Source organism: Vanellus vanellus, assembly GCF_965231255.1.
Source record: "Vanellus vanellus genome assembly, chromosome: 2".
NCBI lineage: Eukaryota > Metazoa > Chordata > Aves > Charadriiformes > Charadriidae > Vanellus > Vanellus vanellus.
The window spans coordinates 148841094-148864168 of NC_138906.1; the positions used below are offsets into that span (position 1 = coordinate 148841094).

At 41.6% G+C, this 23075-nt stretch overlaps 1 protein-coding gene across 1 annotated transcript in view; it reads right to left on the reverse strand.

The window, feature by feature from the left end:
* Positions 1–15575, reverse strand: part of LRP12 (LDL receptor related protein 12) — a 51788-nt gene extending 36213 nt beyond the window's left edge. Inside the window, exon 1 of the mRNA XM_082479042.1 lies at positions 15270–15575. Within this exon, the coding sequence (XP_082335168.1) occupies positions 15270–15348 (79 nt within the window). The 5' untranslated portion in view covers positions 15349–15575. The remainder of the gene's footprint in view (positions 1–15269) is intronic.
* Positions 15576–23075: the final 7500 nt, after the last annotated feature.

The following is a 23075-nucleotide window of genomic DNA, read 5'->3' on the forward strand; positions in this document are numbered from 1 at the left end:
GCCACAGGGCATGTAGCGATAGGACAGAGGGGGATGGCTTTAAACTAGAAGTGGGCAGGTTCAGATTTAACATTAGGAAGAAGTTTTTCACTTTGAGGGTGGTAAGGCACCGGCACAGGTTGCCCAGAGAGGTTGTTGAGGCCCCATCCCTGCAGGTGTTCAAGGCCAGGCTGGACATGGCCTTAGGCAAACGTGGTCTAGTGGGAGGTGTTCCTGTCTGTGGCAGGGGGGTTGGAACTCTATGATCTTCAAGGTCCTTTCCAACCTAAACCATTCTATGATTAGTCAAAGAGAGCAGAACAAAGTCTGTTTCAAAACACTCAAGTATATCATTCCCCTGCTGTCAAACTACATCCCTGAAACACACAAATTACCACCAGAAAACTTTAAATGTGTTAAAGTAGACATACAGCTAATTTACTATATGGATTCTGGTTTTGGCTTTTTGCAAGGAAAGTGTTTGTTACAGAAATTAAGAGATCACAATGACTTGTAGACGCTATAGTGTACAATAAAGCCTGTTTGTATGACCCTAAATGCACTTTCTGTGACTACCCTCAATAGAGCCAGTAAGAAAAAGTCTCACATTCTACCAGCCACAAAATCCCAAGTTTTATTACATTACAGTAGTTCTAAGCATATGTTGTGGGCTGGGCTGGCCACTAAAAAGAAGCCCTGCATACTTCAGCTTTATCTCACTCTTTCTCGTAACATAGAATTTGAACTACATCCTGCTTTCCTTACCAAACACGCACAGATACTCCCTCCCACCCTCTGTTCATCACATACATGTACCCCAGTGCAGCAGAATCATCATTTCAATTGGAGCACTTTGCAAGAAATTGGAAATGTCTACAAAATTCATGATATGTGCTTTATTTGTTTATCTCAGGGTCAAATAATCCCAAATTTGGTATCTCGTTGCACTCTGAACCTTCACGTTTTACATGTAAGTTCATAGCAATTCAAAACAGCAAATAGATTTCCAAGGAGTTAGTTGGAATAGGCACATTTACGGGTGTGAATTGGCCCATTCCCTTCCACCTAATGTTGCTGACTTAGTGGAAAAGGTCTATGGAGGTGAATGATAAAGAAATAAGCTCCTCCTTTCCCCTAAATGCAGCCATACTTGGGACTGTACCATCCCTCTCAGCTTCAACACAGCTGGCATGAGGCTGCCAATTTCCAACACCCCTCTTCCCAGGCTTACCCACATGCCAGCCCCACCAGCAGAACTAGAAACGTGTTTCACAAAGACACCTGCTCCCCAGTCCCTCCAGGTCCTGGGATGTTCGTCAAGAAAACAGAGCACCCCACACCACAGTACGCTGAAAAACCTTACCAAACCACCAGTTTCCCCAGGGAGGGAAAAGCAGGTAGCCATGAGTGAATGTGTACACACATATACACACATGCTCTCTCTAGGACAGGATTCCTATGACAAAAGCACAAACAGGAAGAGAGGTTTAAATATAATGAGAGGAATGAACACCTTGGAGAAAAGAATGTGATCTAACAGGTATTTCCAAAATCCTTATCACCATTTACCTTGCCATTCATATTTATAATTACCTTCCAGTATGCTATCCCTACACCTAGTACACCTTATCTCCACTTTTGCCTTGACACAGCTCTTCCAGCTCTTCTCATCTATTCCGTTCTTGACCAAAAAATGTAAACATGTAGTCAGTATATGAGTCATTAACTTCCTCCCTGAGAACAGTTAACAAATTTTTTTTTTTACCCTGCCCTCCAGTGTCCAAAAAAAATCTTATTAAATATGTGGAATACTGTATGCAAGTGTGTTTCGACTCTTTCCTCTGAGGAAATCCCTGCCCAGCCATTCAGATAAACACCAGATGACTGAAGGTCAAGTTACACAATTACTGCCCACCCCATTGTCCATCCAGTTCACAACTCGATGCTCCAAAAGCTACTTCAGTCATTTAGTTTGCACATATTCACTTTTATCTGGCAATGTATCAACTTGAGCCTAATTTCCCGCGGATCACATGGCATAAAAGCACATCTGTACATTCCCCACAACTTCCAAATACTTTGGACTATCTCTACCACATTTGACAGAAGAGAAACAGTCTCAAAAATTCACTTAGTAAGAATTTCAAGAAAAAATTATACATTTTACTTGTATTCCAACATAAAGGTTTCATTGTAAAATTTCTTGTTACTAAATGTAAGAGATTCCACACAGAATACAATAATCCATAATAAAAATATTCTATCTGTCTGCTTCCAATAAAAGATAGCTGGTCTGAAGGAGGTCTGAGTGGCAGCAGCAGATCATCACTAAACCTTTTAAAGCAGTCTGCATCCATCCACTTAAGGAACAATAGCTGAAATATACAATGGACTGTGTTTCTTACGAGCACAAGAGGATCGGCATTTTGCGGATGAGAGAAATTAGCTGGTAGTCACATTTGTAAAAACAGACAAGGATAGGAGCTGGAGCACTAAATAAAGTATACCAGATACGCTGTTCTCATAGTAGCCTACTTCCAGCTCCACAACGAAAACTCAGCAACTGCACCTTTCCCAAAAGGGTGCTGTTTGCATTTAAATACTTTAGGACCCCTCCTCCTCCTTTATCTTCCCTCTGAGGGACAAACTTGTCTGCCTACACCAAGAATTGAGACTTCTCTGAAGAGCAGTTCAGATGAGTAAATCACATTCCTGTCACCTCTCATCCCTTCAATAAGCCCGCCTTTTCCTCACAGTGACTCTGCCTTAAATTAAGCCAAACCAAGACTCCCCACTTCACACTTACATGCAAAATCAGCATAGAACCAGAATGGGGAGTAACAAACTATTCATGCACAACCACGGAGCAGCTATTTATTCTCTGTGCTTCAGTTTCTACTCTGCAAACAACAATACTTTACAGGAATACCGTCAGTGTGAGGGGTTATTAATCTATCTCAATACTTAAACCTCAGATAATAAAGAGCTTTTAGGCAACTACACAAAAAATATTTTAAAAGAAAAATACTAACTGAAGGTTTGTTGCCAGCATGTCACATCAGTAAAGCACAGTAAATTTAGATGCAAGTTAGGTTTATAGTATTCATTTGGTATAAGCCTATTTTTAAGAAGAAAGCTCAGTATCAGCAAGTCACCCCTTAATACAAAAGTGTTCTTTTACTTCATATGTGGCATCTCTTTGTAACAGCCAACTAGGGAAAGAAACTCAAACAGCAGCTATTTGGTGGGACACTCAGATTCAACCTGTGTACGAACGAAACAAAATGATTTTTTGAAGAAAGGGCTGAAGAATGCTTTGGAAAAACAGCTATGTGAAAAAGATACTAGTTTTTATGTTAATACCATTTACCAAACTTGACAGGCAGTTGTATTCTTTTGGATGTAGCTTCTTTTCAATTTGCATGAAAAGCATTGTTACACTTGTGCATTGATGAAAGCAGATTACATCCCTTACAATTCCTTACTGGCAACTCTGCCTAATGAATAATAATAAGTCACAGTTTAAGGGCATTGGTTTTGCTGTGTCTTGGCTATTCAAAAAAGGAAGAGAATCTCACTACAAGAGGCAGAAGTATAAAGGAAGTGTGGAATATTTCATGGTATCCAAGTTTTCCATTCCTCGTCTTTTACAGATAGTGTATATATATATATACACACACTACTGTCTAAAATTATGAAGAACTTTTAAGTTGATATAGATTGCAAAACTGAAGAGCAAGGCTTATTTGCAATAAAGTAGATACTGTGAAGACAGAATACTTGCAAATTTTTACACTGTTTATACTTCATCACTGATTGTTAACCACTTGACTATTTACTTTCTGGATCATCTGCAGAAGTACTCAGAGGCTCCACATTGACATTACAAAACAACTTTTACATGGATTCATTCATTAACAGTGTTGGAACACCAAGACAATATGATTTCTCAAGAGATCTGCATATTCACTCGAAGTATTTTAGCCGGTTCAGCCCCCAGAAGGTAACTGTTAGGCTTGCTGGGGCTAAAAGTGATGGTACAAATGGCATTCCTGTTGTGTTTTGTCCTCAGAAAGCAAAACAAACTGCATAGGTTTTTAATGTGGACCACCTACAAGAGAGATAAATGTCCTACGATAATCCTGGGTGGGTAAAACTCTCCAATGCAGCTTTTCATAAAGGTAATTTTGAACAATAAACGCACCACTGAAAGTTCTAAGGTCTAAAGTTAATTTCATTGCTTATAATTATCAAACTGCAGGTAACAATTTTACTACCTTTTTTAAAAGCAGCCAATTTGGATTTGACTCTGATCTTTATTGATGCCAGCAGTAAAATTTAAGCTGATCACAACAAAGCACAGTAAAGTCAAGGCTGAGCATGGATTAAAATTCCATGCCCTCCCCCTTCCAAATATGTGTATATATATATTCAAAGCAACCACAGGAATTAGTAGTACTTACACAAAATCATATGCACATTGGAAAAACAAAGAGATACCTTGATTTTGTCAACTTCTGCTGGCACAGAATTATGGATTAAGTCAATGACTAACTTCACTAAGGAAGGGCTAAGGCAACAGTCAACAAAACTAACAGGAGACAACCTTAAGCACAGAGAAAGTTATCTCTTGGCTTAGGAAGCAAAGTTGTGAATTAATGACAGAGCCTGACCCACACAAATACACAAATCCTAGCTCTTGAGAAGTTTAAATGAAGAACACAGTACTTGGTAATATTAAAAAAAAAAAATCATGACCATACTACAACCGGGGATGTTTTACTCTATACTGCTTCAGAAAGGTTCTAAGGCTCAAATAGCTATGAGTTTCCTTTTTAAGGAATGTAGCTTGAAGAGGAAAATGGGTAAATTAGGCTTCATTGCACCAATTCAGCTGTAAAATAAAGGGTAAAAAATAACATATACAGGCAGATATTTCACTCTATTAAAAGCCAACCTGCTAACAAAATTCAGCACTTGCTCCTACACCCTTTTTAAAGGGAGGCACTGAATTTTAAAATAGCAAAAAATGTGACATAGCACAGTGACAAGTACAAGATCAATGTCAGACATAATGCCTACATGTTCGAATTTCTATTTATCTCCTTTTATATAACGAAGTATATCAAGTATGAAGTACACATCCTTCCTGTTTAATAGCAGATTTCCAGACACAAGGAAAAAAAGTAGGTCCAGAACAATGGAACCCCATAAACTGCAAAATACAAATTCTGATTACAGGTCTAAATAAATTAAAATATCTTCAAACACTTCAAAAATACACCACAGTATTTCAGTGATTGCATGAAGGAGTTGCTTAATGAGAATCTGACGCCTGATCCTTATGTTCATAGCAATAATTTATAAACTATGTTCAACAAGTCACAAGTTTAAAGCTAGTTCAGACCTCCTTCCCATCAGAGTAACTCATCTCCCTTGAAAAAAAAAAAACTGCTCAATGTGATAATTTTACTTGAATAACACCCCCCCCACACCCCCCCCCCGAGAAACTGTGCATGCTTATTTCAAATTAGGTGCTTTGAGCACTTTATTGGTTCCCAAATGGGCAGTATGGTCAGCAAGCAGGATCTCAGATTAAAAATTTAAATTCAGCTTTATTTTGGTCATTAATAATTTCTGAAAGCTACTGCATTTTATGCTGAATTCCTTCATGTCCAACGCTCTATATGGCTATATTGAGAGTTCAGATCCACCTCCTGTGTAAAGCCACAAACTAGGGATAGTTCCAGAAAACCAGTGAAAGAGATGCGAACATAGACTCACTTGATTCCCACATATATCTTCCTGGCCTCCATGGTTTTAATTAACAGTTTAAGACAAGATTACAGATGAATATTTCATGACACTCATTCAAAAAAGTCACTATCAAGCACTACTAGAACTTTGTTAGTTAGGAGTGCAGAGAGGTTTCTCTCAACTCCCCAGCCGTGACCTTAACTTTCCACTCTGGGCAGCTCTGACTTGCAAGGGAGTCATCCCAGGGAGGTGTCATTGCATAGGACAGTTTGCAGCACTGCTGCTCCTCCTTATCTGCACATTTAGAACACAGGATCTCTTATTCCCAGAAAACTCCTCATGGACCCCAAAGGCACCACACACAAGCTATGCTGTTCCAACAGCTAGTGGGAAAAACAGAATACGTTCCTCACTGAGGCAAGAGGATAAGGGTAGAGTCCTTCTCCCAAGCCTTACCCATCTCCAGTGTAAAGGTGAAAGGGCTGCACAGGCAATACTGTCCCAGATTTCCACAATGGATGAAGTAAACCAGAAAGTTAGTATTTGGGATCTAACAAGAGATCAGTAACATTATCACTCAGCTTTGGTAAATTGGATTGTCTTTTACATGAGAACTGTGATACCACTGAAGCTTTGTTACAGTGTGCACAGATGACAGACACAACAGATAACTTGAAATCAGGGACTGGAGTGAGACAAGCTAGACAGCACCTAGGCAACACACACTGGAAATAGCGTTAGCTGGATCAGCAGCAACAGGGAGGTCAGTAGTAGCTGGACTCTAGAAACATACAGCTCCCAGGCACATCCAGCAGTAAAGCTGCTAAAGACCGCACAATTGCCAAATGCCAGCATCAGCCAGAAAGAGGAACACACAGCAGGGTCACAAAAAAGTATGTTTCAAAACGCTGACGAAAGCCATACACTGTGTTACAAAATGCTCAAAAATCTCCATCTGTTCATCCACTTATTTTCTAAAGCACAGGTAAAACGCAAGGACCTAATGTTTCTGTGACATCCCCCTGCCTGAGAATACCTGGAAGGCATGAGAGTGAGACCTCATGCAATTTCAGAGCTCCTCCTGCACTCAAACTCCTTTTCTTGCTTGCTGATAATTTGTAAGAGTAACCTCTTAGACTGATTAGATGCTCACTCAGCTACCCTAATGCCCCTTAAAAGAAAAAGGGGGCTGGTTCCCTTCCTCCCTTCCACTTGCACAGCCTCGTAAACAATAGCTGCTCTCCCAGACAGCTTGCCTTCCTTTCCCACACTGGAGAACCATTCTGCCACCTTTAACAGTGAACGTGCCTTCCCAAGACATCCCAATCTTTCCCTCCCTTGCCATCTCAGCCCTCCAGTCTTCAAGAACATCTCTAACCACAGACACTAGCTGAACTTTAGCCATGAAACTGGTTGATCTTTCAGTACCTTTAGATAGGAAACATGAACAATGAAAGGTGCTCTGATGAGGGAAGCTACTTCTACTAATTACACAGCTACCCAAATCCATCCCAGTCTGTACTTCCAGCTGCATGTCACTGTGATCAAGAGATAGATGACTGCTGACTTTATCACTCACCTTCCTGACTCACCAATAGACGTGTCTTTCAGAATACTTAAAACTGACATTTACATCCTGGAAAGGAGAAATGTTCTGTCTCCATATTTTTAAAAAATTATCAACTGTGGGAAAAATGAAATATGTACTCTCTCCAGTCCAGTTACAAGTATTTCCATACGGTTTAGACACGCATTTTGAGTTAAATCCCTGTGAAGTCTCCCTGAGCACTTCTTTAGAAGAGTGCAAATGGAAAAATGTAATTGCTTAGTAGTATGAAGATCAGACTGGAGTAAATACAACAATATTATGAATAAAACAGCACGTTAATTAGGAGTCTAGAATCAATCTATCTTTTGAAATTACTCTGTTGAGCTCTATGGGAGGAGGGTTAAAGCCTCCTCTTAAAAATACGCAGTAAGAGGAACACTTTATATATATGGATTTGTTTACTGCATGTGACCTATTCATTATCTCAGTCCCAGTTACTACAATATCCCTAACTGAAGCTTTCACTTTCTTTTACTTGAGATACTCAAAATACAATTCCATAGAAGGAAAACCCCTTATCAGGGTATACGAATTCATTACATTCTAATAAACTAGTGTTATGAAAATTCATCTACAGCTAAAATCTAGAAGCCAGAGCACGCGAATTGAAGCCGATGCCTTCCCTCTACAAGACACATCAACAAGACTTCCATTTCCTTTTATAAATTACTCACCTTCAGTCACTAAAAAGTTCTTTCTAAAGGAGCAAAACACTGTATAAATTAGAGGAAAAACAAAATCCTTTTTTTTTTCATGAAAGAACTATTCTCACAATCTGTACTTTCAGAGGGACCTATCTATGCCTCCCCATAGGTTCATACAAAGCTGGAGTAATAAAACCAAGTTACAGGAGCCTCTAGCAGAGTCATTTTTTCCCCTAAGTTTTAAATACAAGCAACTTCATTACAGACTTCCACCACACACCAAAGTGTGATCACACTGCTTGTTAGAGGATCACTCTACTGTTTTCTGGCTGCAGCTGACTTAAAAAGTCTGCTCTGATTACCCAGAGTCAGTCCCAGGGGCTTCCACCTAGCGGAGGAAACATCTCAGAGGTTAAGGGAAGGGTAGTCATGAATTACAGATACACAATCAGATGGGTGAGAACACACAGTTCACATCCTAATACATAGTTCAAGTGTACTTTCCACTTACAGAGAAACATAACTAGTTCACTTTCATTGTTTTGCAGAAAGTTTATAGTTCATTAAGAGTGAGCAAGTTCAGCTTTCTTGCACATCAAAAAATTCCACAACCAATAATGAAAGCTATCAAGGAAAGTACTGATGAGTCACAAGATGCTTAAATGAAAAGACAGATCACCTTATGACAACTCAACCTACTAAACCAAATGTTTTTGAGTGACTTTTTTTTCCTCCCTTCAAGATAAGTTCCACTTGTAAAATTTCTTAAGTTTGGGGGGATTCTTATTCTTGCTTGCTAACTTACTTTTGATCCAGTAACCAGTAAGTTGGGGGAGGAATTCTAAACTTTTTTTTTCCCTAACTAGTTCCATAAAGTTGTTCCTCACAAAACAAATGAGAAGGTTATACAGGACTTCCCTCATAACCTGAAATTCAGAGTATCAAACAGAATAGCAGGGGAAAAAAACCCAACCTAGCAGATAGCTACTAAATATGCTTGCTTTGCTAAAAATACATCAGCAATATATTAACAATGTAGCAAATGTTACAGTATATCCAAATTTAAAGCATGTATTTAGAGAAACAAGTCAGAACCACAATTCAGAACAGTGGTTTTGAAAGTATCCGCACTGATCTATTATGCTAAATTTAGTAGTTTTAAGTTACAAAAATCAATACTATACATTTTTATGCAACTGTAAACCGTCATGTAATAAAGCATTAGTAAAGTAACAACTGCAACAAAAAAATCAAGCACAGAAAACAACACAATTCTTCAGAGCGCATTATCATACCACAGACAGAATCACAGAATCGTTTGGATTGGAAGGGATCTTTAAAGGTCATCTAGTCCAACCTCCCCTGCATGAGCAGGGACATCTTCAACTAGACCCAGGTTGCTCAGAGCCCCATCCAACCTGACCTCGAATGTTTCCAGGGACGGGAAACCTCTCTGGACAACCTGGGCCAGCATCTCACCACACTCGTCGTAAAAAAATTCTTCCTTATATCTAGTCTAAATCTTCCCTCTTTTTGTTTAAAGCCATTACCCCTCGTCATATCGCATCAGGCCCTACTAAAAAGTTTGCCCCCATCTTTCCTGTAGGCCCCCATTAAATACTAAAAGGCCACAATAAGGTCTCCCCGGAGCCTTCTCTTCTCCAAGCTAAAAAACCCTAACTCTTTCAGTCTGTCCTCATAGGAGAGGTGCTCCAGACCTCTGAACCTATTTGTGGCCCTCTTCTGGACCTGCTCCAACAGGTCCATGTTTTTCCTGTGCTGAGGGCTCCCAAGCTGGACACAGTACCCCAGGTGGGGTCTCACCAGAGCAGAGGGGCAGAATCACCTGCCTTGACCTGCTGGCCATGGTTCTTTTGATGCAGCACAGGCTACAGTTGGCTTTCTGGGTTGTGAGCAGACATTGCTGGGTCATGTCTAGCTTTTCATCCACCAGTACCCCCAGTATAGCCTGCTATAAAACACTTGGAGCATCTATTTCTACTGAGGGGTAAACACAGAAACTCGGATGGATCTACAACCAACTCTCATAGTATCAAATGCATTGTTACCCAGTGTTTTCTTACAACCATGTAAACCAAGTAGCCTGAATCTTGCCGACCAACTGACACCTCTGTAATAATTGGTACTGCAAAATGTTACAGCTAGTAATTCTGAAATGCACCCAAGCCAAAAAAATCCCAGGCTGTTGACAAATCACATTCTTTCAGGTGAGGCCTACCTATATATCTCAGCTGTTCCAGTATTTAACATCATTAAATATCAGGGACAATATAGAAGGAACACTAAAATGGGAAAATGCAGAGACATCTAGGAAAGCAAAATCACACTATTTATACAGCACAAACAGTACTCATGAATTTTTAAAAATTTGTAAGGAAATTAGTGAATTATACTTAACAAGTATGAAAATAATATCTACAGCTTGGGAAACTGAGGTGTATGGTAAAAGATAAATGATGCGTGGAAGGATGTGCCTTAACATACCAAAGATACTAAGTGTAAAAATTTGAGATCTGTTGATGAACCACAAGACTGATCATAATTGGAAGTTTTAGCCAGGACAAATATAAAACAATATATTTAAGGCTTAACCTATACAGTTTACATCTATTTGACACTAAAATAGGAGTGCCTAAAGCAAAGGAGTCAAACACATTCACCTGTAGGGCCCTTCCAGCACTAACCCAGCAGAGCTCTTCCTCTCCTAGCAATGACAGAAACAGCCAAAAAAGCCATGCTAATTATATGCTTTGCTCTGATGACAGGAATGAAGTCAGGTGGCTTCTGTCCTGATTCCGGTTACAAGTACCTCTCTGCTCTTCCTCTGGCTGACAATGTTCTTATTTAGTGCATAGTAACAATCGCACCAACTAAGTTAGATTAAATTTTCAAACTTTTTGCCACGAGTTTGTCTAGGATGTGGGTTTTTTCTCCTCCTCTCACATGAACACTGCTTTAAATATTGTCCATGTGACCTCATAGATACTTTGACTACCGACCTAACCATGGCTCTGAACAGCCAGTTGAATATGTATGTACTTGCAGAACTTGATGTAAGATCAACTTCTAAGACAATATAAATTTCTATGGCATTAAAATTAGGACATTTTCACTTCAAGGACTACAAAACCATTCCAATAAATTAAATGCAGCACTTTTGCCAATAATACGATTTACAGTTTAGCAAAATATATCTGTTCGGTAGATAACAAAAGTATCGCTAAAGAGTGACATTCAAGAGCTTAAGGTACAATGATTTATTAAGCCAAGCGATTCCTTTAGGACAGTCTGTTCCAGCTTTATAGTTCAACTTCTTTAGAAAATTAGATAAACTGACTGGCTGGCAGACTTTATTTGCTTACATGATCCAGGCTATTCTTTCAAACAAGGTGAACAAACCTAAGAACTATTTATTCTTCCTCATACCATCATTAGCCAACTGACACGCAAGTAAAATTTGGGTTCCGACCAGTGAACTTTTATAACAATTTTACCTGCCTTATCTTAAAGCCAAATGAACAATGAATTATATATATAATCTCGTTGTAATCTCAAGCAACTTCTGTAGCACAGAAACTTGGAATGGTTCTAACCCAACACTAAGTGTTTTAAAGCTCATATAAGTGTAATGTGTCTTTCTTTAATGGTCCAGAAAAATGTCAATAGCATTGCAGTCTCAGTAGTAACATACAACATTGTTTCAACTACAATTTTTTGGAATAATCATTTTCTGACCACTGCTGATGCTTCTCAGTCATTGGTGCTTCCAGAAGTACTCACTAAAGCCAAACCCATCCTGGAGATAAGAATTAATGAGAATTATCTGCCCCCACTTCTACCTTTGAACTGGTTTAGTCTCCCTGTCCTACTACCGTAAATGTTTTTCTTTGATACTCATTACATCTGGTGAAGCCAGAAGCATGGAAATTTACCTACTGTACTACTGACTACTACCAACTGTACAGAACACTATAAAAGTTCCCTGTAGTCTTCCGTTCAGTGGGACAGAAATCCAAATTAATATATTGGGGTGACAAGTCTAGTTAAGACTATAAAAAAAAATCTGACTGTCCAGAAACTTGAAGAAGCCAAGTACACATGCTTCCAGACTCCTTTCCAAAGGCAGGCATGTTCTAGCTTTTTGCACTGTGCCTTCTCAGAGACTTTTCATAACTCAACCTCTGCTCTGGAACATCAATCCCTCACAAACCGGTCCTGAAAACACCGCATCACAGTACCAGTACGATATAAACCATCATCCTGACAAGGGTTAAGTAAAAATCAAACAAAATGGTAACATTAAGAATTCAGTTCTCTGATCTAAGCTTGTGTTTTAACAAAAAAAAAAAAAAAAAGAAGATTCATTTGATTTCCAGTTGATCAATCATCAAACTTCAGTTTGAAAAACACTGCCTGCAAGAACAGGACCAATTTCTCAAATGACATTTTTACCCTGAAGAAACTACCTTGCACTACATACAGTTCCTGTTTCGAACTCAGATAATAGTTAGGGCCTCTGAGACATGCAGAAATGTCTTCATAATTGCCCCAGTAACAGCCATGCAAAGATTACATAGAGACACACTCAACCAATTATTCCTTGGACATAAAACTCCCAAGCCAACAGGAAGGCCAGACAGACATATTAAAACCAAATACCACCGCCCAACACCCCACCAAGTTATAATTCTTGTTAGTCGGTGCTATTCCAATATTTCACTCATCAGTATTCCTCCTTCTCAAATTTTTATAATTATAGTCATCATCAGAAGGAAGGTTTGAAAAATTCACTAACTACAGGGAAACAGAAAACATTCTCTGGAGAGCTCAATGCCCACATATCAACCTTGGTGAATTTAGTACTTTAATTAGTGGAAAATTCTAGATATTATAGCTATGCAACTGCATAATGGAAGGCACTAAAGTGATGCACTTCTGCTTTTTCCAAGCGTGCACTTACCTTGAGTACCGCCTACTATATTCAAAGCCTTAACATGCAGTAACATAATATCATCTAGAAGGCTCTGCTCAGGATCAACACCACCGTCCAGAGCTCTGCTGTCAGCAGTGCCTTGATCAAATTCATGCTGATATTAAATTAGTTTAGTTTGGAAGAGATAAAAGCGGTTGTACAGGAAGGTAAAATGCTTTAATAAGGGCCACACTACACAGCGAATACTTGCTTTCGTTTTGGATGCTCTAGCCTGGGAAAGAGAAAGTTCCTTTCCTTCAAGCAGTGAAACTGGTCAGAACTTCAGACATTTGTAACAAAAACTGTTAGGAGAAACTAATCCCTCATGAGGATAAGGCAGCACACTGATCAAAATCAAAAGCAGCTTCTTCTTCCAGGCAGTGACGATAACGGACGGTGATGTGTTTCTCAGCAAGGCAAAAGAAACTTATGGAGCCTTCATTCACGGTTGAACTTTGTAAAGCCTCAATTAAAGGTATATGGAAAATGTTATTCAGCAAGAATTTTATTTGGTTGTTTTTTCTCTAACTAAATATTGTCCTTGTGGTTTAAATTTTTATAGTGGAAATGCTGACAATGCTGCCTAAGTTACAGCATCACAGCCCAAATCTGCCTACTGAAGTCAGGCTGATGAGTTATATCACAATAGTTCTAATTTTTACTTTTTATTTAAATTCTATCATGAGCATAATAAACAAATACAGAGTTTGTTAAAAACATTTGCACAGAAGTTAAATTTCTCAAGTACACTAAGTATATAAGGACAGCTTAATATATCCAGGCTTGAGATTTTTCCCCACCAGTTTCTGCTCTCTCATAAGCCAACTCCTTTCCACTTGTAGTTTTCGACATACCAAAATTTTAACAGTCTATACAGGCATTGAAACTCTTTCCTTCAACTTATTGTGCATTTAAAAGATCGGTCAGTACCTTGTTCAGTTCATGCAAGTAGGCCCACTCAAAAATTAACTTATACCAGTGTAACTATTTAGTTACAGGTACTGGCGTAACCGCAGTTCTGTCTGAAGAAGCCTACCTTACTTCTACCCTTGTAGATAGGAAACGTTCTTACAAATTTACGTGGTACACTTTAAGAGTTTACACGGATCTTTGCAGCACAGCATGTGCTGGACAAAGCCCTTTGCACAGACAAAACCTGAAATATCTTGAAGTTCCAGACTCAAGTTCGTTTTCCTAAACAGTAAAAGAGATTCCAATTTCATATGCCCAATCACATTTAAAGGAAAGGCATCTACTTCAGAAACTGCTAAACCAGCGCCTCTGTTGCTGTCCTCCTCCTCGCAAGGCACATGCCCAGCGCCGTGCCAAAGGCTGCTTCTCCCGTTGGGGGCCCACGGACACAACCTACGCTCGAGTTTGTAAAATAAACACAACTCCCTGAGAAAACATGTGACAACCCTCATCGTCAAGTATCTGCGTTTTGATCTATCGTGTATTACTGGGCCACTTACGTACTGTAAAAGCCAACATAAGTACATTCCCCAACACGTTTACACAGGTATTTTTCATTAGCAGTTCTCTTTAAAGACGGGTTTACAACCATAAACGAAATGCCACTCGGGTATGATCTGAAAGCAGGCTTCTGCTCAGAAGTAAAGGTCCCTGGAAGGGCTTCAAGGCCTACGCCGATGTGTCACAAACTCGTCGCACAGCGCCAGCCCCCTCCCCCTCACACCTCCCCCCGGGTCCCCGCAGCCCCTCGGCCCCCCAAGGGGCTCCTGTCGCCCGCGAACAGCGGGCCGCCGCCCCCCTCCCGGCCCCGGCCGGACGTGGGACATCTCCCAAACATCCCCACGATCCACAGACAGCGATTTACTCGTGACTCAGAGGATTTGGGGCCGGTTTGTTTGCGCGGCCCCGCGCCAACTCCGGAGTTCCCGGCAACGCACATCTGCGAGAGCGAAAGCCGAGGGCAGCTGGGCCGAATCCCAGCCTCAGTTTTCAGGACTTCCCTGAGGAGATTTCCGCCCACCCCCACAGATAGGAAAAAAAAAAACCCGGAGCGAGTCCTGGAGCAGCCGAGCACGGGGGGCGGTGGAGGGGGGGGGGGGGGAGTGCGGGGACACCCGCAGGGCCGCCGCGGGGAAAGCGGCGGTGGTGGTCCCGGGAGGCGCCAGGGCCCGGGGCGGGCCGAGGGACCCCGCCGCCGGCCGGGGCCGCCGCGCCGCCGGAGGCCAGCCGGGAGAAAGGCCGCTTTGTTCCCCCCTCCCCCGCGGCGGTCGGCCGCCTCCCGGCCCGGGAGAGGCGTCACTCCCCCGGTACCTACCGCAGCAGTAGACGACGAGGAGCAGGAGCTGCGCTGACCTCCAAGCCGGGGAGCCTTCTGCGCTCCCCCAAGGGGCCATAACACCAGCCCGCAGGGAGGCAACGAGGAGCCGGACCTGCCACCGCCGCGCCCCCGACACGGAGCCGGAGCCGCCGCCGTAAAAAGCGGCCGGCCGCGCCTCGCCCCCTCGCCCACCGGAGCTGCCGCCTCGGGGAGCGCTAGCGGCCCGCACACCCGCGCCTCATCCGCCCGCCCGCGGAGCCATGAGCCACCTCCGCCGGCCTCGGCCTCCTTCCCCTCGCGCCGCGCCGCTTCCTCCTCCCCGGCTGCGCTCCGCCGCGGCTGCGCACTGGCGGCCCGAGCGCATGGAGTCGCTCCCGACAGCCGCGGGCCGGGCGGGCGAGCGGGGCGGAGCAGCGGCCCCCAGACGGCGGGGGAGGGCCCGGGCCGCCACGCTCCGCCGCGGCACCGCCCTGCCGTCGCCTCCGCCTCCTCCTCCGTCGCCGCCGCCGCCGCCAGGTTTCGGCCCGCCCTTAGCAGTGCTTTGCCCGCCCCGTCCCGGCAGCCGCCGCCGCCCCCCCTCCCCACAGTCGAGGCCGCGTCCGTCGGGCCTGACCGGCCTCCCCCGGGCCGCGCCGCCGTGTTGCTGAGTCGCGGAGGCGTCCTCTGAGGAGAAGGGTTCAAAGCGGGGGAAGGAGGGTGAATCTTCCCGTCAGTACGGCGGCACAGCAGGCTGCGTTCCCGGCTCAGGCACGAAATAACCGCGGGGGTGCCCTGGGGCTGTGCCCTGGAGGGAACTCGGCTTGTGAGATCCAGCCCAGTCTATAAAGCACAGAGACACCCCCGCAGCCGCTCTGTTTCTGACCTCCAAATCTGCATTTCACCCGTGAGACCGAAAAACTGCCGTGGGAGCAAAAAGCGTAACTGCTGTGGAAGCCTAGCATCCAAACTGCGGACCCCATTGAAACTCCTCCTGACGCTTCCAGTTCAATTACGATTGCCCGTCGTTCACCCTTGGATGACACTGTTTCCTCGTTGCGCAGTTATCCATCGTGCTCAATTGTTTGACCGAGCGTCAAAAGCAAGTGGGATTCACAGACAACTTCTCTATTTACCTTGAATTTTGCAGTGCCTGTTGCAGACTGGGAGAAGTGTTTATTGCCTCCATACTACCAGATCAACTGATCTACTTGGAAAAACAAAATATTACCATTCCTGAGAAAAACAAAAGTCAACTTACATGGGTAGGGCTTTGTATATTTGTACTACATAGCTACACTATGAGAACAGATGGGTTGGATCAGACCCAAGTTCTTGCTCCACGAATGGTGATTGCTATGGGGAGTGCTCTATGCTATTTCTCCTTATTCCCCTCTTTTTTTCATGGAATCATTTAGGTTGGAAAAGACCTTTAAGATCATCAAGTCCAACTGTAGACCTAACACTGCCAAGCCCACCACTAAACCATGTTCCCTAAGTGCCACATCTACGTGTCTTTTAAATACCTCCAGGGTTGGTGACTCAACCGCTGCCCTGGGCAGCCTGTTCCAGTGCTTGATAACCCTTTTGGTGAAGAAATTTTTCCTAATATCCAATCTAAACATCCCCTGGCGCACCTTGGGGCCGTTTCCTTTCATTGGTTGTTCTCTGAGTTTTCACACATTTATTTTCCGATCCCCATCTATTTGGGAAGGAAGAGAAGTATATTGGGGGGGATGTCTTTTTGGGGAAGGAAGGAGAGGTTTATTTAAGGGTGAGCATCTGGATGAAGATGCAGTGTTAATAATAGTCACCAAAGAAGGAAGGTAAACCAGACAAGCATGAATGCTCTCCAGCTCTCTGAGAAGTTGTGGCTCAGGAACACCCTGTACTAAAGATGGTATCATTGAGTTTAATAATCCTCAGTGGATTAGTCTTCAGTAAATTTGTCCAGTCACAGTTTGAGCCTATGAGGAACGTGACTGTTCACCTCTCAGAAGCCATGAGTATGCATACAAAATTAACACTTTAAGGGAGAAGAAAACACAGCCTTTATTTATAGGTTTATACAAATAAGTAAAGCATTCACAGCATCTTAGCCAACAACCTTTTTGGTTCCTTTCTACTTGCAAGTCTAACCAACTTCTCGAGTGAAACCTCAGATGTCCTGTTTTCCACCCAGTGCATCCCATTCCTCTTTTTGTTTTTAATTATTGGCAATGGGGCACTGGGAGGACGCTCAGGAAGTCTGGTCTGTAGCCGCAGAGAGAGACATTACAGCTTTTATGAGCAGACACCACACAGAGCCTGTGAACACACAGGGACTTGTAACCCTCCCACAGTAATTACAGCTGCACATGCTGGGTGCAAGTCCTTACTGGAACCTGTTAAACTCTCTGCCATAGAGAGTCAACATTAAACAAATCAGCGCATGATCCATAGCCTTCCTCCACTCCTCCCAAAGTTATTTTTGTCTGTCTCATTCAACCGAGTTTCTACCACCCAGTTGTGTGCTATTAAGTTGTGATATGATTCTCTTTCCATAGATGTTAGTTGCATAACAAAGAATACAACAGTAATTATCTTTTCAGATTAAGTGCTATTCCAAACAACCCAAATATCTCTGTTGGCAAAACTGCTTTCAATCACTTGCACAAGCAAGTGGCTACCCTTTACCATGTACCCACATTGATCGTTCATGGCAGCAGAGAGCAAAGCATCAACCCCTGGCATTGTGCTTAATTTCAACATTGTTCTCAAAGTTGCAGAGTGAAGGATGATATGCAAAAGAGGCCTACCTGGGTACCAAATGAGCTTGGCAAGCAAAAGGTGAGATACTGAAATAATGATCTCGAGAAAAAACCTCTGCAGCAGCAGTTTGCCTGCATGTGAGAGCAGCTGGATCTTGTATGTCCAGGGAAGAGAATGTGTTAGTAGATCAGATAAGACATTCAGGATGTCAAGCAACATTTTCCCATGTCACACCCTTAGGAAGTTCACCAAATCAATGAACTTTAAAGTATTTCAAAAGACTTTTTCTTAGCAAAGTTATCTGAGTAAAAAGTCTTACTTTTTTTTTTCTTTTGCTGCTCCTTCTGTTGGCCTCTGCTGAGAGCTGTCTGTCTTAATCTCTTTGATGTTTGAGAAGAATATAGTGTCTCCTATGCCTGAAAAGTATGTAGTAAACCACAGACTTAATTCTATACACATGAAATTCTAATCATGACTGCAGTGTTTCGTTTGCTTTTTTTTTTTTTACTTTTATCTGAAGATGGCTAATGAAAGTTTATCAATAGGAATCATTTTAAGATGGCACAGAAGTTGATACCGTCTTTCTTTTTTATCTGAAGGCAGGTGAAGATACAACCTCCTGAAAGTGCACACATGGCTCACCTTGAACCAAGCCAAGATTGTTGTAACAGGCAGCCATTCTTCTCTCTGAATATCAAGGTTGGCATATGAACCTACTGAAGCAGCTTCAGCAAGAATTACCAGGCACCTACTGACTATATCAGCATATGATTTCCCCCCCTGTAGTTTTACTTTCAACATTGTTTTCTTTCTAACAATTGGTTGTTTTACAGTCACTTCAGCTTCACTTCACTGCCTGCCACATGCTCTTCCTTCTCACCATCTTCTCTTTTTCTCTTTGTACCCCTTCCTCACCATTTCTCCCTTTCTTTTGTCCCTTCAGACTATGCTGTTAGCAAATGCCACCCACAGATTTAACGGTAGTTTTATGACCTGTTGGAAAAGTTCTCTGCAGTTCATTCCTTTCTCTCTATTCCTGCTCTGACTGTCTGTAAAATGGTAGGAAACAATATTAGAGTACGTCTCTCTAATGCCAAGCCCTGGTCAGGACCTCTCAGCACCATTTTAATACACTGTAAGAATGGGGACAATTTAAGATGTTGACTAGATCTCAGTTAAATGAAATAAGAGTAGTATTTCGTTACCGATTTCATTACTTTCTGTCCCATATCCTCCCTTCAGGTGACGTCATAAGAAATGTTGATATATTCAGTACCAGTGTTTAATTTTTGGTGAGACCTCTACCACATCTGCATTTTTCTTCACCTGTTATTTGCAGAAGAACTGAAGTACTTTATCATAAAAAGGACATCAATAGGATTCTAAATATTCTTATTTTAGGATATTAATTTTTCCAAAACAATTGTTTATAAACTTAAAATATGAAAAAGTAGGCAGCAGAGGAAGTGGGTTTCTCTCCCAGACTTGCATTTGTTTTGCAGCACAGCATAAGAAGACTGGGATAAAAATTATTTGTTCCATCTATTCAGTGATAATTTTTTTTTCAACAGTTCTTTGCACAGCAGTTGTCTAAAACGTGCTAATAAAGTAGCTTTTTATTCTACATTATTTTTAATACTAAACCACAGCTACCTCAAATCTAGAGTACCCTATATAACTTCACTGCAAAATGATGAAAGACACTAGAAGATGGTGCCAGAAATGTCTGGATCAAGGCCATTGTGTTAAAAATATATAGCATACATCTGAATCTGCTTGTGTTGTGCTGGTGTACATATTAGCATTGCTGTTGCGTGCTGGAGGAAATATATCGAATGTGTTAAGTGATCATTTATTTCCCTGGTATTTATTATTAGTATCACTATGCAGTCTAAAGGCCAATTAAGAGTAGGGTCCTATTATACTAAGGACTGTACAAACATAGGACATGCTGTACGTTGTGCAGTGGAAAACAGTCCAAGTATAGCTCAGGTAACTGCAAATGAAGTGTGTCTGGAGCCAGTGATGGTGCAGTTGCATCCTTGTAAGCTTGCACCCAAACTAATTTTGTAGGGCTTATTAGTTTAAGCAGCACGGTCCACTAACTGCTTCTGGGATTCACACTGGTTTCTTCAAACCACTGCAGAGCACTCGAAGTAAGTCAGTGCTCTTTTTCCATGCTTTATCACCTGGGGACTGTGGAGATGTAGACAGTTTCTAAGCTCTTTGCCTAGAATCTGAACAGAGTAACTGGTTCCCCCGCAGGAGAAAGGGATTTGTGTACAAGCAAGTTTTAAGAACTGCCTACAAAATTTGTTACCTCAGTTAAAAGTAATTCATGTCCCTAATGTAATAGCAATTATTTTTTCTTATTAGTCACCCAAATCTGGACTCTCTTACATGTATCGGATATTATGCTTTAAATATTATTACAACGGTTTTATGTTCAACTGACTGTTCAGATTAAATCATGAGTTGCAGTCACAGGCTCTGTAGTTTCCCTTACAATAATAGCACTTCTGTCATATGCTGCATGAATTGCTATTGACTAATTTTGTAGTTTTAGACATTTCTGGAAATGTTGCCCAAGCTTGTTCATTTATTAAAGTACATTGCTGCTGCCGCTGCCGCAAGGACAATCAAACAGAAAAAAATTCAATTTGGAATAAGCCATGTGACAAAGAGTGACCTAATTCAGGCTGCAATTACGCTGTGTAACATAATGCTTAGGTGAGTACCTACAACGTGGTAACACCAAAACCTGCTTTTGTTCTTTCCTTACTTTTAACTGCAGCAGCTTAACTCTTACTGTGGCAACGTGGACCTAGGTGGCAGGTGAAGATCAACAAGTATGGCGATACCTTCATTCCTCTGCCTGCATCCTTAATAACAGCCCCATAAGTGGCTTAGGAACCACTGTATTAGCATCATTTTACTACGGGATTTCCAGTGCACTAGAGAAGCATCAGTGGTTATCTATCAGAAGATAGGAGAGAATCTGAGTCCATAGTCACGTCACACCTCAGAAGACAATATCTAGTCCTTCACTCCAGTCACAAGAGACTTAAGGCTGCTCTTAGCAGCCATTGTCTTACCTTCGGATTTAGCTTCTCAGGATCTGCTAGCTGATACCTGGAAGAAACTTCTGTCACTACAGTCTCTTTTTAAAACCTTTATGCTTTTTACATATGTATACACAGTATATAAAACATTATAATAAACCCAGAAGAAAAGCCTGAGTTTAAAGTCTAGTCAAAACAGTGAATTTATAGGTGAAGATATTTGTATAAAACTTTCAAATAATTTTTGAATAATTATCCAATCACAGAAAGAGCACAACTGTTCAGCTGATTCATGGATAGAATGAAGAACTAAACTATTAATAAGATTTTCATTTTAGAGCAGACAAACCCAAAGACTGAGGGGAAAAGAAAGGCAAAAAACCTGAATATGCCAAAGGAAAGAAAAAGCCAAGACAAAAGACTTTACAATTGCAGAGAAAACCAAAAAATCTCTTCAATACTAACGGAACATTTCATGAGCAGTTTTCAAAACTTAAGAGGCTAATTAGCTAGTGTGGAAGGAGCTATTAAAAAGCCTACTTTTTTTGTGTGTGGAATTTTTCATTTTCTGAATTCAATTTATTTTTTCTTACATGCAATTTTTGAAGCAATTATCTTTTGAAGCTCCATACTGACACTGGTAATATTCTTGATTTTTAATTAGGTTAAATTAGAACTTCCTTCATCTGGCCTGCACATGCACATCATGTCCCCACTGGTCATTAAGGCAGAAACAGCATGAAGTCTGCAGTAGCGAACTACTTCTAAAGTATAGCCCCAAGTTCAAAGAAGCAGAATGAACTCTAGTTTTATAGCGGTAATCATGTTCTACGTGTTGACAGGGCTGTAAGAAAATACAACCAACGTGATGTATTAATATTTTGCCCACATAGATTTTTTTTTATCTTGTTGAGTGCAGCTAATCTTTAGCCACGGTTCCAGATCATCTGTTTGTCATGTACACCCATAACCTCCAAGTGGAGGACTTTGAGTGGGAGGGCAGGATCTCAGCCAGGAGAGCTATGCAGCCCTTTAGCGTATTCAGGAACTTAAGTCAGTCTGTTTCCCTGATACATGCTAAAACTGATTTCTACAATTCTCCAGGACCAAGACTGAAGTGCTTTGGTTTTCTTACGCAGTAGCAGTTGGGATGTTGCTGTTTCAAAATTCTTAACAGATTTTGTTTGGCTTAGCCATACCTAATGCCATTTCGTAGGTGTGAGTTGCAATTTGAAGAAAACCGTAGGGTGTAAACTTGTAGGGGTGGGCATGAGCACTCTGTAGGAGCGCTGCTAGCTTCAAAGGAAGGAGCCTCTACAGGAGCTAGATGTTCAGAGAGGGATTACATTACTTCAGCGTTACTCTTCCTTTCCATTGTCCTATCCAGTGGAAACTATCCTTCAAAGTCATAATTTAGCTCTTAATCCATGGCTGAACTGGATTTAGCAAGAGGAACTCCAGTCTTAAATCCAAAAGCAATGATATCTCTTAGGTGAAGGTTCATGAGAACTGTGAGTCAGATCATCTAATTAACTGTAGTAAGACCTTAACATAAGGTTAGCCAAGGTTAGAGGAGAGGGCTTCTAAGAGCTTCTCTTAGGCTGAGAAACACAGACACATTAACTGGCAGCTACTGGCTTGAGCAAAAGCGTTCCAAGGAGTACTACACTTTTCCATCTAAACTTCCGAACATGACAGTTGTTCTATCAAAGGTCCAAAATGATAGTAGACATGCACACACACACACACACACACACACACACGTGTCTCTATATATATGTATTATATTCATATATGTTGTTACACTTCCACTCTTATCTAGGTACCTTAATCATAATAGTACCTATTCCAAACAGTCTAGGAGTCATTCTAGGTCTCGCCTTCCCTTGCCCCAAATCACATGGTTGTTAAAAAATTGTAAGACTCTCAATAAGACTTTGCATATGACTTGACTCATAAAACTTGGCAATACCACCATATGCTCACCCATTCAAGCTAAGTCAAAACCCATGTG